Source organism: Leopardus geoffroyi, chromosome B4, assembly GCF_018350155.1.
Source record: "Leopardus geoffroyi isolate Oge1 chromosome B4, O.geoffroyi_Oge1_pat1.0, whole genome shotgun sequence".
Lineage (NCBI taxonomy): Eukaryota > Metazoa > Chordata > Mammalia > Carnivora > Felidae > Leopardus > Leopardus geoffroyi.
In genome coordinates, this window is record NC_059341.1 from 34,522,103 (window position 1) to 34,535,696 (window position 13,594).

The 13,594-nt window shown below is 38.2% G+C and overlaps 1 protein-coding gene across 4 annotated transcripts in view; it reads right to left on the bottom strand.

Annotated features, from left to right (window-relative positions):
* Positions 1-13,594, bottom strand: part of LOC123591950 (cat eye syndrome critical region protein 2) — a 180,395-nt gene that overhangs the window by 27,443 nt on the left and 139,358 nt on the right. For all 4 annotated transcript variants that reach the window (XM_045466645.1, XM_045466646.1, XM_045466647.1 and 1 more), the window contains one exon: positions 4,070-4,223. In XM_045466645.1, coding sequence (XP_045322601.1) covers positions 4,070-4,223 — 154 coding nt within the window. The remainder of the gene's footprint in view (positions 1-4,069; positions 4,224-13,594) is intronic.

The following is a 13,594-nucleotide window of genomic DNA, read 5'->3' on the forward strand; positions in this document are numbered from 1 at the left end:
TAACTTCCTTTACTTGGCTAAGATATCAGATATGCTTTTTTTTTTTTAAGCTTATTTATTTATTTTGAGAGAGACAGAGATAGCCTGTTGGAGGGGTGGAAGACAGAGAGGAAGACAGAGAGAATCCCAAGCAGGCTCTGTGTTGGCAGTGCAGAGCCTGACATGGGACTTGAACGCATGAAACCATGAGATCATGACCTGAGCTGAAACCAAGAGTTGGACACTTAAACAACTGAGCTACCCAATCACCCTCATATGTTCTTAAAAAGGGTGTTTTTACAATGTTAGACAAAATATTGTAACATATATATTACAAATAGAATTTATATGTATTTGAGGGGCACCTGGATGGCTCAGTAGATTGAGCATCTGACTTCAGCTCAGGTCATGATCTCATGGTTTGTGAGTCTGAACTCCACATTGAGCTTGCTTCTGTCAATGTAGAGCCTGCTTCAGATCCTCTGTCCCCCTTTCTGTCCCTCCCCTGTTCATGCTTTCTCTTTCAAAAATAAATAAACATTAAGGAGAATAAAGAATTTCTATGCATTTGAGGCAAGAAGAATATTTAGGTTACATATCAACCATACTGAGAGATGAGAAAGTCTCAATGATGTCCATTTCCATACTGATTTGTTCAACTTGGTATGAATATTTATGTCACAATCCAGTTTTACTTCCTATACAAGTATCATACTAATAAAAAGCAGTGCATTTATTTGGGCTTTTCTTTCTTTTGGTTTAAAAAAAAAAACCTTTTTAAAATGTTTATTCATTTTTGACAGAGACAGAGTGCAAGCGAGGGTGGGGCAGAGAGAGAGGGAGACACAGAATCTGAGGCAGGCTCCAGGCTCTTAGCTGTCAGTGCAGGCCCAATGTGGGGTTTGAACCCACGAACCAGAGATTGTGACCTGAGCCGAAGTCAGATGCTTAAGTGACTGAGCCACCCAGGTGACCCGGCTTAAAAAAACTTTTAAAAAAGAGTAAAATTTACCTTTTAAATCATTTTAAGTGTACAATTCAGTAATATTAAGTACACTCACAGTATTGTGCAACTGTTACCATTTCCAGAACTTTTTTTTTTTTTTAATTTTTTTTTTTTCAACGTTTATTTATTTTTGGGACAGAGAGAGACAGAGCATGAACGGGGGAGGGGCAGAGAGAGAGGGAGACACAGAATCGGAAACAGGCTCCAGGCTCTGAGTCATCAGCCCAGAGCCTGACGCGGGGCTCGAACTCATGGACCGCGAGATCGTGACCTGGCTGAAGTCGGATGCTTAACCGACTGAGCCACCCAGGCGCCCCTAGAACTTTTACATCATCCTAAACATTAGAAACTCTGTACCTTTAGTAAGAACTCCCCATTTCCTTCCTGTTGGCTTACTTTATTTATTATAATATCTTCAAGGTTCATCCATGTTGTAGACTGTGTCAGAATTTCATTCCTTTTTAAGGATGAATAATAAACCATCATCGGTATAAACCTTACTTTGTTTATCCATTCATGCATTTCTGAACATTTCGGTTCTTTCCATCTTTTGGCTTCTACTTTTTCTTAATCCACTTCTCACTTTTCAAATTTCTTGAAACAAATGAAAGCTATGAGCCCTTTCCTTGGAAATATGTGTTCATGTCCTATCACATTAATTTTGCCAGCAATTTCAGGGGATCCCTATTCTAGTGACTGCCTGTCAACACTGCTGGGATGACAGGGTAGAAAGAGAAACATATAATAGACTAAAACTAACTGATAGGTTCTGTGCTCCCTTTACAGACTGATCTTAAACAGTGTAAAATTTTTTGTTTTACCATCACCACAGATAAATATTATTCGTTATGGTAAAAGGACCTACATAATGAAATCCTCTTTGAATTTACTGTCACAAAAAGCTTATTTCTCTGAATTAACTATTTTAAACTTTAAAGTTATCAGTGAATAAATTCTCAATAAAAAAATCCATTATTCTCCCTGCCCTTTTCACTTAGCTTCTAAGAATTCAGGAAAAGTTTGTTGCTATTTTACAGCCTGTAAAAACTCTCTCTACAGTTCCCCCATGATAACTATTATTTGTGAGCTTGTTGTGTGCTGGGGACTACCCATTTTTTAATTTAATCCTTCTAACAAGGTCTACAAAGCCATGGTCTGACCCCTGGTTATCTCTGTGAACTCATTTCCTGCCAATCTTCCCCCTGCTTTGTTCACTTTGATCCAGCCACAATGACCTTCTTCCCTGTATATTCCCTCCACAGTGCTTTTGCACTTGCTATTTCCTCTGCTTGCTATGCTCTTCTCCCATCAGATGTTCATATGGGACCTTCATTCACTTCATTACTATATGTCACATATTCAGAAAGGGCTTTAAGTTTATTTATTTATTTTGAGAGAGAGAGCGAGAGCGAGTGAGCACGTGTGCAAGCAGAGGGAGGGAGAGAGGGAGGGAGGCAGTGGGAGGAGAGGGAGGGAGTGAGAGGAGGCGGGGGGGGGAGAGAGAGGGAGAGAGAGGGAGAGAGAGGGAGAGAGGGAGGGAGAGAGAGAGCGCGCGAGCACGTGTGCAAGCAGAGGGAGGGAGACAGGGAGGGAGGTAGTGGGAGGAGAGAGGGAGGGAGGGAGTAAGAGGAGGCGGGGGGGAGAGAGGGAGAGGGAGAGAGAGAGAATCCCATACAGACTTGGCACTGTCAGTGCAGAGCCTGATACAGGGCTTGATCCTAAGATCATTGAAACCAAGAGTAGGACACTTAATTGACCGATCCACGTAGATGTCCACATAGAGGGCTTTCGTGACAATCTTATTTAAATGCCACCTGCATCATGTCACTCTTTATCTCTAAACCTGTTTTCTTCTTTAGATCTTTCACTACTATTGATGATTCTACAATATTTGTTTATTGTTTCTTCCCACCACTGAAATGGAAACTCCATGAAACGATTAATTTATTCTGTTTAATATCTATATTCCAAGAACAACACCTGGCATAGAATGGGTGCTCTAAATATATTTGTTGATTTAAAGAACAATCTATAACATAGGCATTATTAATCATACAGGTATAGATACTAAGCCATAAAAATAAATTTTAAACCTGTTTGTATAAAAGTCAAATGACAATAGTGTAGCCAGTTAAGAGTCCCAGTGAAAATTACAGAATCCCCTTAAAAAATATAAAGGAATAAAAGCCATAGTTGCTGTCTCAAGGAATTTAAATCTAGCACTGGAAATAAAACCTATGAAATATTTTACAAGTAGGACATACTACATACTGTGACACAGGCTAAATTTGTAGATTAAATGCCCTAAGGGTTTTATAATGAAGAAATGATCAAAGTTGGAATGGGGTTAACCTATCAAGAAACAGAAGGCACCACTTCCTCTTAATGGGAGGAAGAAAAGCACTTAATAAGGCCAGAATCCATTAAATTTCACACCCAAAATTTATTTAAATTTTGCAATGAAACACTGCATTAAAGAGGAAAACACAGGCCATGTAGTTTTATTAAAAAACTTAAAATATTCAATACATTTACTTAAAAGAAAAGAAATACTGATCTATATTCAGCTAAGCCAAATGATCTGTTACCACATGATTTATTAGGTTCAGCTTATAAATACAACTGCTATCTGACACATCTAGGGACAGTCATTATCCTTCGTATTAATTGCAAATGAAAGAAAAATCTCATTACACCAGACGAACACCTGGACGTAAGTCTGAGAAAACTATTCTGTCCTAATAAAATTAATGGTAATATTCTAAATTTGTATAGTGCCATACATGAAAAAAAATCTGTAAGACTTTTCTTTAGCACATTTCAACTGTGCTTAAAGTTATTTCTGTGAAACTTGTCATGAATACTTTAGTATTGTTTTCTATGTTACATGAGGAATGTATATAGATGAGAGGAAGGAGCACGAGACTGAAAGGAAAACCAAGAATGACAAATACAAGTGCTGTAGAAGGAAAGCAAATGTAAGAAGACTGGATCCAAAACACAGCACAGTTAACAAGATATTTAATAGAAATTGCCAGAGGAGGGTTATTCCCATACCCCATGTACTGTGCAGAACCTACGTACCTTCCACTGCCTTGACCTTTTCCTCCAACTCTCGTTTCCTCTCTTCCTTTAACATCTGCTCCTGCTCCTTCTTCTGCACTGCTAGGAGAATCTGACGTTCTTCCTCCTCCTCTTTGCGCTTCTGTTTTTCTATTCTGGTAAGCACAGGGGTCTCCTGGAAAGAGCCAATCAAGTGTATAGAGTCAATACACAATCATGTAAGATCAGTTCTCTGCTCTAAGACTCAAGTTTCACTGAATTCAATTTATTTAATAAATAATATTAGGTAGGGAGCTTATACCCACAAGTTGATCTTATCTATAGAATAAATATATGGATGAACATTAAAACACAATGGCAATTTAAACCAAGGTAAACGTGTTGTTCTCAACAATCTACATTTTGGGAGATAATGCTATGAATATGCTGGACCAGAGAAAAGAAACTGAGGCAGTTTGGAGACACCACTCTTACATATTTACTATTTGAGAAAAGTGACATCTTAAAAAGTACTCTCATCTAAACAAACTTCAAAAAAGAAGAACATAGGGTCACAATTTCAGGGTGCATGACTTTAAAACCCTTAACTTTAATACTTTACAAACAAAACAATGAATAAAATTAAGAGTTTGGTGGAAGGGGCTACCATTTTGCCTTAAGATACCTAGAGGCAACTGTACAGAAATTCATAAAATTACTCAGATTGGCTATCATCTTCCCTTGTTTTTCACACAAACAATTAATATAAACATTTCAGATGGTAACTGGGAAAGTGATTATCTACGAAATCTAACAAAAGATAAGGGAAAATAGGACCATTAACATCATAATGTATGAAAGTTTTACTCTGCATATTTTCCAATATAACTAGTTCCAAGCCATTCTGTAAACCAGAATAGTGAAGCTAGGGCTGAAATTGTTTATTTTCAATTCTTCCTTTGCCTTTTGTGATGTGAAAGCTAGAACTTTTAAGAAAAATTTTTATTGAAGAGTAACTGTTCCCTGTATATAGAATTGCAGAGACAGAAAAATGAATCCAGTATCAACAAAGGGAGAATTCACAATACCCTCACAGAAAAGATAACATTAACTATTCCATTTTAAGGAAACCTTAATCAGGAATGTGAAGCTTTTCATCACACATCTTTTTGGTAGTAAGAAGACCTAAGGAATCTGCTGTACTGGATACATTTTCAAAAAATTTTATACCATAGACATTACACATGTGCTCTTTTTAAAGGGAGAAAAGAGACAAATGCATATTGACCTTTACAAGTCACTTATAAGTCTCCACTGAACACTGAAAGTGCTCTGATTAAAATTTTCTATTATTTTCTTTATGGTCTTTGAAACCAAGTTCAGATTCTCATTTGATGCAGAATTCAGAAGTGCTCTTGCCTAGATAGTAGACCTTCCCAAAGTCACTTGACCTTTCAAATTCTATGAGCCTAAGTTTGTTACCTACAAGGTAAAAATCTAAAATGAATGAGAAAGGAGAGATGAATATGGAAAAAAAAAAAACAAATCCCAAAAAACAAACCCAAAACACCCAAACAAACCGAAAAACAAAATAACCATTATCACACCTAACATTGTAAAACTAAAGGAAGTTTCCTAAAATCTTTATCCTATAACCAGAGCAGGTAGTTGAGATACACTGGATATTTTTTCTGAAATGGGGATGCTACTGACATTAAGGAACATTCTTCTGAAGAATGCTAATCTAGCCATTGCCTGCTAAATGTTAGTTAAGCACCTTCTCTCCATTACACAAGTAGCTGCCCCCCCAACAAGTCCTTAATTATTGCAACCCAGCTGAGAAGTTATAATGGAACAGATACCCCTAACAATTGATAGGATGGGAGAAGTGGAGGAGAGGAAAACTAAGCCTGGTCAAAGGAATTATTTCACTTGAATAAAACTGTAGTGGTTTCTATATAATGTATGTGTGTATTCTGCTTCTCCTTGCCAAAGGATAGCAGGTGAGAACATGTGAAATATTCTTCCTTCAACCAGCACAAGGGGATATTAATTAGGGTCAGCATTTTATTAAGGACTAAAGCAATTCAAGCTAATGACTTATGAATGGAAGCATTAAGTCACATAAGAATCATCTGTAAATAAACATGGGAGGTGTTTCATGTTTGAAGACGATGGAAGGGGTGAAAAATAGTAAATTATTTAATTAACCAAAAGAATATCTATAAAATTCTTTTTGCAACGAATATGATTATTCTTTAAATTTTTTTTTTTTAATGTTTATTTATTTTTGATAGAGAGAGAGACAGAGCACAAGCAAGGGAGGGGTAGAGAAAGACACAGAATCTGAAGCAGGAACCAGGCTCTGAGCTGTCAGCACAGAGCCCGACAAAGGGTTCTGAACTCACGAACTGTGAGATCATGACCTGAGCCGAAGTTGGATGCTTAACTGACTAAGGCACCCGGGTGATCGTATTATTGTTTTTTAAAAAATATTTATATATTTATTATTTATTTAAATATTTTTCCTTAATGTTTATTTATTTTTGAGAGAGAGAGAGAGAGAGAGAGAGAGAGAGAGACAGAGCGAGTGCACAGTGGGAGAGAGGCAGACACAGAATCTGAAGCAGGCTCGAGGCTCTGAACTGTCAGCAGAGCCTGATGCAGGGCTTGAACTTACCAACTGCGAGATCGTGACCTTAACTGAAGTCAGACACCCAACGGATTGAGCCACCCAGACTCCTGTAATGTTTATTTATTTTTTTTTAATTTTTTTTTTCAACGTTTATTTATTTTTGGGACAGAGAGAGACAGAGCATGAACGGGGGAGGGGCAGAGAGAGAGGGAGACACAGAATCGGAAACAGGCTCCAGGCTCTGAGCCATCAGCCCAGAGCCCGACGCGGGGCTCAAACTCACGGACTGCGAGATCGTGACCTGGCTGAAGTCGGACGCTTAACCGACTGCGCCACCCAGGAGCCCCTGTTTATTTATTTTTAAGAGGGGGGAGGCACAGAGAGGGAAGCAGAGGATCCGAAGCAGACTAAGAGCTAAGAGCCTGATAGCTAAGAGCCTATGTGGGGCTAACAGCCTGATGTGGGGCTTGAACACCTGAACAGGCAGATCATCACCTGAACTGAAGTCAGACAGACACTTAACCAAATGAGCTACCGAAGCACCCCAACAAAGTATTATTCTTACTATGTAAAGATACCTTACAAATCAATTAACAATAGCCCCCCCACAAAACAAATGGAACATGAATATCAAATTCAGAAGAGATATATAAAGCACATCCATGATCAAAAAGAAAAGTAAAACAGCCTTTTCTTTTTTTTTCATATTTTAATTAATTTCTTTTTTAAAATTTACATCCAAGTTAGTTAGCATATAGTTCAACAATGATTTCAGGAGTAGATTCCTTAATGCCCCTTACCCATTTAGCCCATCCCCCCCCCTCACACAACCCCTCCAGCAACCTGTTTGGTCTCCATAAATAGGAGTCTCTTATGTTTTGTCCCCCTCCCTGTTTTTATATTATTTTTGCTTCCCTTCACTTATGTTCATCTGTTTTGTCTCTTAAAGTCCTCATGAGTGAAGTCCTATGATATCTGTCCTTCTCTGACTAATTTCACTTAGCATAATACCCTTTAGTTCCATCCACGTAGTTGCAAATGGCAAGATTTCGTTATTTTTGATTGCCGAGTAATATTCCATTGTGTGTGTGTGTGTGTATATATATATATATATATATATATATATATATATATATACACCACATCTTCTTTATCCATTCATCCATCGATGGACATTTGGACTCTTTCCATACTTTGGCTATTGTTGATAGTGCTGCTATAAACATCGGGGTGCATGTGCCCCTTCAAAACAGCATATCTGTATCCCTTGGATAAATACCCAGTAGTGCAATTGCCGGGCCGTAGGGTAGTTCTATTTGTAATTTTTTGAGGAACCTCCATACTGTCTTTCAGAGTGGCTGCACCAGTTTGCATTACCACCAGCAGGGCAGAATAGATACTTTTTCTCTGCATCCTTGCCAAAATCTGTTGTTGCCTGATTGTTAATGTTAGCCATTCTGACAGGTGTGAGGTGGTATCTCATTCTGGTTTTGATTTGTATTTCCCTGATGGTGAGTGATGTTGAGAATCTTTTCGTGTGTTAGTTGGCCTTCTGGATGTCTTCTTTGGAGAAGTGTCTATTCATGTCTTTTGCCCATTTCTTCACTGGGTTATTTATTTTCTGGGTGTTGAGTCTGGTAAGTTTTTTATAGATTTTGGATGCTAAAATCCTTTATTTGATATGTTGTTTGCAAATATCTTCTCCTAAAATAGCATTTTCACTTACAAAATAGTGAAGGATGATAAAAGGTGATACATTTGTAAAAATGTGGTAAAGTGAATGCTATCAACTTGGAGCACAGGTGGTTTGGAGGATAGTTTGGATATAAAAATCAAGAACGCTAGGGGCCCCTGGGTGGCTCAGTTGGTTAAGGGTCCAACTTCAGCTCAGGTCATGATGTTGCGGTTCGTGAGTTTAAGTCCCTTGTTGGGCTCTGTGCTGACAGCTCAGAGCCTGAAGCCTGCTTCAGACTCTGTCTCCCTCTCTGTCTGTCTCTTCCCCACTTGAGTTTGGTTTCTCTCTCTCTCTCTCTCTCTCTCAAAATTAAACAAACATCAAAAAAAAAAAAAAAAAAAAAGCCAGTTTTGTAATAAATGCCTAGAGAAAGAGCCTGAAGCAAATAGGTAAAAGTGTAGTACTGATGATTTGTGAATTGTTAGAGTACTATAGTCTTTTAATGTAGTCCGCCAAGTTTTCTTGAAGAGCAGGTAAATTCTTCTGGATTTAAAATAACTCCTTCCCAAGTAAGGGGGAATGAACTAGTATTACATATTCTGAAATGATCTAATTTTTATTGACTTTTTACTCCCTCTATATGATCCCTGTTAAAAGTCAAAAATTAAAATATGTTAAAGTACCCAAAGGTTAGAACATGTAGATTTTTTACTTAAAAAAAAATTTTTTTTTAATGTTTATTTTGTAAATAAGAGCTGGTGCACAGGAGCAAGAGAGTGGTGGTGGTGGGGGGAGATCTGAAGTGGGCTCTGCACTGACAGCAGCAAGCCAGATGTGGGGCTTGAACTCACAAAAGGCCAGATCATGATCTGAGCTGAAGTGAGATGCTTAACTGACAGAACCACACAGGTACCCCAGAACTTGCAGATTTTTTAAGATGAGGTACTAAAAATTGATTATAAATAGCTTAAGTTATTTTGGTAACAATGAAGCAGGAATCCCAAAGTTTGGGATAATTACAGATGTAAAAAATTTTCTGCTAAATCAGAGGCCCTACATCATTTAAAAACTATATAAAACTTACTCTCAATAAGTTTTTGTTAAAAATCAAAGTGAAATTCACATAAAATTAACAATTGTGAAGTGCATAACTCAGTGGTATTTAGTACATTCACTATGTTATGTAACCACTACCTACATTAGGTTGCAAAATATTTTTAGTACCCCAAAAGAAAACACTGAACCCATCAGCCAGCCAGTCCTTACTCCCCACTCCTGCAGCACCTGGCAACCACTGATCTGCTCTGTCTCTGTGGATTTACTTGCTCTGAATATGTCATATGATTGGAATTACACAGTATGTATCTCTTCAGTTGTGTTTTCAATGAATTAATATTTATGCTAAGCATGTTAGATACAACAGTTGAGTAACTTAAATTTATAGCATATTAAAAAAGCTTATTAGACAATTCAATAGCAAAAAAAAACCCAATCTTTTTCTTCTTAAAAAAAATGAGCAGACGGGCGCCTGGGTGGCTCAGTCAGTTGAGTGCCTGACTTTGGCTCAGGTCATGATCTCACAGCTCTGTGGGTTCGAGCCCCACATCGGGCTCTGTGCTGATGGCTCAGAGCCTGGAGCCTGCTTCAGATTCTGTGTCTCCCTCTCTCTGCCCCTACCCACTTGCATTCTGTCTCTGTCTCTCTCAAAAATAAGTAAACATTAAAAAAAATTAAAAAAAAAAAAAAAAATGAGCAGAGAACCTGAACATTTTTCCAAAGAAAAGACACAGAAAGCCAACAGGTACATGAAACATTCCTAATCATCAGGGAAATGAAAATCAAAACCACAATGAGATGTTATTACTTCACACCTGTTAGAATGGCTATCATTAAAAAGACAAGAAATAACAAGTGTTGGCAAGGATGCAGAGAAAAGGAAACCCTCATGCACTGTTGGTGGGAATGTAAATTGGTGTGTGGCTTTGTTTCATCATGTGCTATTAATTTCAGCAGTTCTTATCTCATATGAATTCTCAACAATTATTATTTTACACAAATTGCATCATACAAATCTGAAAAAAAAAATCCATGCTATGTACCATGGATTAAAACTTTTGTTCTTGGGGTGCCTGGGTGGCTCAGTTGGTTAAGTGTCTTGACTTCGGCTCAGGTCATGATCTTGCCGTTCCTGAATTTCGAGCCAGCATCAGGCACTGTGCTGACAGGTCAGAGCCTGGAGCCTGTTTTGGATTCTGTGTCTTCCTCTCTCTCTGCCCCTCCCCTGCTCACACTCCGTGTCTCTCTCTCAAAAATAAATAAACATTAAAAAAAAATTAAAAATTTTTGTTCTCATTTCCAGCAGTACACCACCCCAAGCTAAAGCAAATATTAATGAAAATACCACTGAAGGATCGGACTCACTGCCTGGAGACACTTTTAGTAATGTTTTAATTTTTAATAGTTTAAACACTAAGAGTTTAAAGAACAAGTACAACCAAAGGAACAAAAACAAAACAAAAAAACCCTGAACGGTTAACAAAATTCTTATGCTGTTTGACACTGCATTTGTTTTTCCTTTATAAGTGGTCAGTTGTATAAGTGGGGGGGGGGGGGGGGGGGATCTAAATTCTTTATTTATTTTTTTATTTTTTAAATGTTTTATAGATAAGAGACCTGCTAGAATCAAGGGGGGGATTTTAATGAGAAGCTAATTAGAGACACCACTTTGAAATCCTCTAAAGTATTATGAATAGAATCCGGTTGAAGCAGTGCCTAGACTCCCCTTCCGTGCTCCCCCCTCACCCAGGGCAGGTTATCAGACACCCTGGAACCCTTGCCACCTTTAGAAGCACACTTGAGACCGTACAACCACAAAGAGGTCCCTAGTAAGAGTAATGTCCAGAGTGTCCTGACAAAAATAACCAATGCAGCCCTAATCTCAGAGTTTAGAAAGACTATCTCCCTTCGCTAATATTTTCCCCAGGAGTCACAATTAAAAGACTTTTTGAGGCAAAAAGATTGGACTCCTAGGTAACCAATATAGGTCAGACATGCTGCCTAAAAGGTTTTAATGGCCTGATGATTTTCTGCTGCTTAAACAAAAGCACAAAACTCATAACACATCTAAGGTTTTCTCTAGGACACTGGGTACCGGAACAGATATTCAGGAGCTCTACAATTCCATGGTTAGTTACAACTAAAACTAAAGAAAACAGAAAAAAAAGAATATTACAAAGAATAACTAAAAGAAGAAATTTTAGTATCTGAAGTAAGCTTTGCTTACAGCCATGAAAAACAAATTTTAGGTCTGTATTCAGATTACTATGTAATGTGAAATGTACATTAAGGCATTTAGGACTCAGTACAGGGACAATGAACAGAAAATAGGAAAGAGAACTTTCAAAGAGGTGTTAACTCTTAAGGTATTGAAGAAAGTGGAGAGGACACAACAAAACAAAAGGAGCTAGAAAACCATTTGAGAACTATGGCTGGATACCAATTACCAAAGGCCATTCCGAAACTAATGATACTATAGGAAAGAAGAGACTGGGGAGACTGAAGTCAGTCATGACAGAATTGCCAATCATTAAAAGTTGGGCAATTTATCTACTGGCAAGAACATGTCTATGAACTGAAAAACAGAAATAAAGGTTAAATGCAAATATATTTAAGTAAATAAAAATTTGTAAATTAATTTTTTCCTTTTTTTAGGCTCAAGGTAGAATGTATTTAGTTAATGATAAGATCTCTCTAAAACAAATTATGCTGTCACCTGAATTTAAGTCATGAAAACATTACTCTGAGGCAGTAAGAAGCTCCATACTTTCTAAGACCACTAAACTATGTGACATTCAAGAAAACATAATGCTAAAAGGCATTAAAAAGTTAAAAAGTACAGAGACTGTAAGAACTGCCCGGCACACTGCCCGGCACAGAGTCTGGATTTGAGATTGAAATTAGCAACAAAGAAAAACCTCTGGTAAAAGAAGAGTGAGGAAATGGAGGTTTCAGAGGATTGAGGGCCGTGAGTACAAGGCCCCTTCTATATAACCTTCACAGACTGGGAAGGGGGATCTAGGGAAATCACTTGCTGGGTGCTTTCATTGTGACTGTCTCTCCCTGAATTCCACTCTCCTATTGGACTTCCAGAATCAAATGTATCATCACCTGCAATCAAGTTCCTTTGGCCTCACATTCCTTTACCACCTTGACAATTTTTAAATCTCAGTAAATGTAAGTATCAATTTTGTCCCTTCCTATACGTGTGCTGCTAAAGTCATTTAACTACCCTAAACTATGGTACAAAATGAAAATGCCCAAACATAGTCGGCTTCTGGATGTGGGGAAACCCTTTTTTTAATAAATTAGTTGTTGACCTAAATATTGTGTCTTCATTAGATCTCTATTCTCACCTTCAGAGGATAGATGAACATCCAATGTGAACTCCTAATGTTTTCCTGCCCCATCAAAGTTTGTGTCTTTAACTTAGAAGAAATGGGAGAAACTCCATGGCAAGGCCCTGCTTCGTAGGCACTTCATCTTACCAGAGTCAGCTACATGCAGTCTCTTTCTCATTTATGGACATCTTTCATGTCCATGCTACATCTCAATTTAAAAAAATGAAAATTCCACAAGCTCTCCTCAACCCTGCTTCCTCTTTACTTTTTCACAATTTGTTTTCTTTCACTGTCATATTTTTTTTTTTTAATTTTTTTTTTTAATATTTTATTTATTTTTGAGACAGAGACAGAGCATGAGCAGGGGAGGGGCAGAGAAAGAGGGAGACACAGAATCTGAAGCAGGCTCCAGGATCTGAGCTGTCAGCACAGAGCCCGACGTGGGGCTCGAACCCACGGACCACGAGATCATGACCTGAGCTGAAGTCGGACGCTCAACCGACTGAGCCACCCACCCAGGCGCCCCAACTGTCATAGTTTTCAAAACAACAAGTACCATGATACTAATGACCCTCATGCACTAATGACCCTCACCTGCCACTCCCCGACCTCCATCATTTCCTCCATTTTATTTATTATTTTAAATGTTTATCTATTTTTGAGAGAAGAGAGAAGAGAGAGAAGGAGGGGCAGAGAGACAGGGAGACATAAAATCTGAAGCAGGCTCCAGGCTCTGAGCTGTCAGCACAAGCCCAACACAGGGCTCGAACTCATGAACTGTGAGATCACGACCTGAGCTGAAGTCAGACACTTAACCAACTGAGTCACCCAAGCACCCCTCATTTCCTCCATTTTAGACC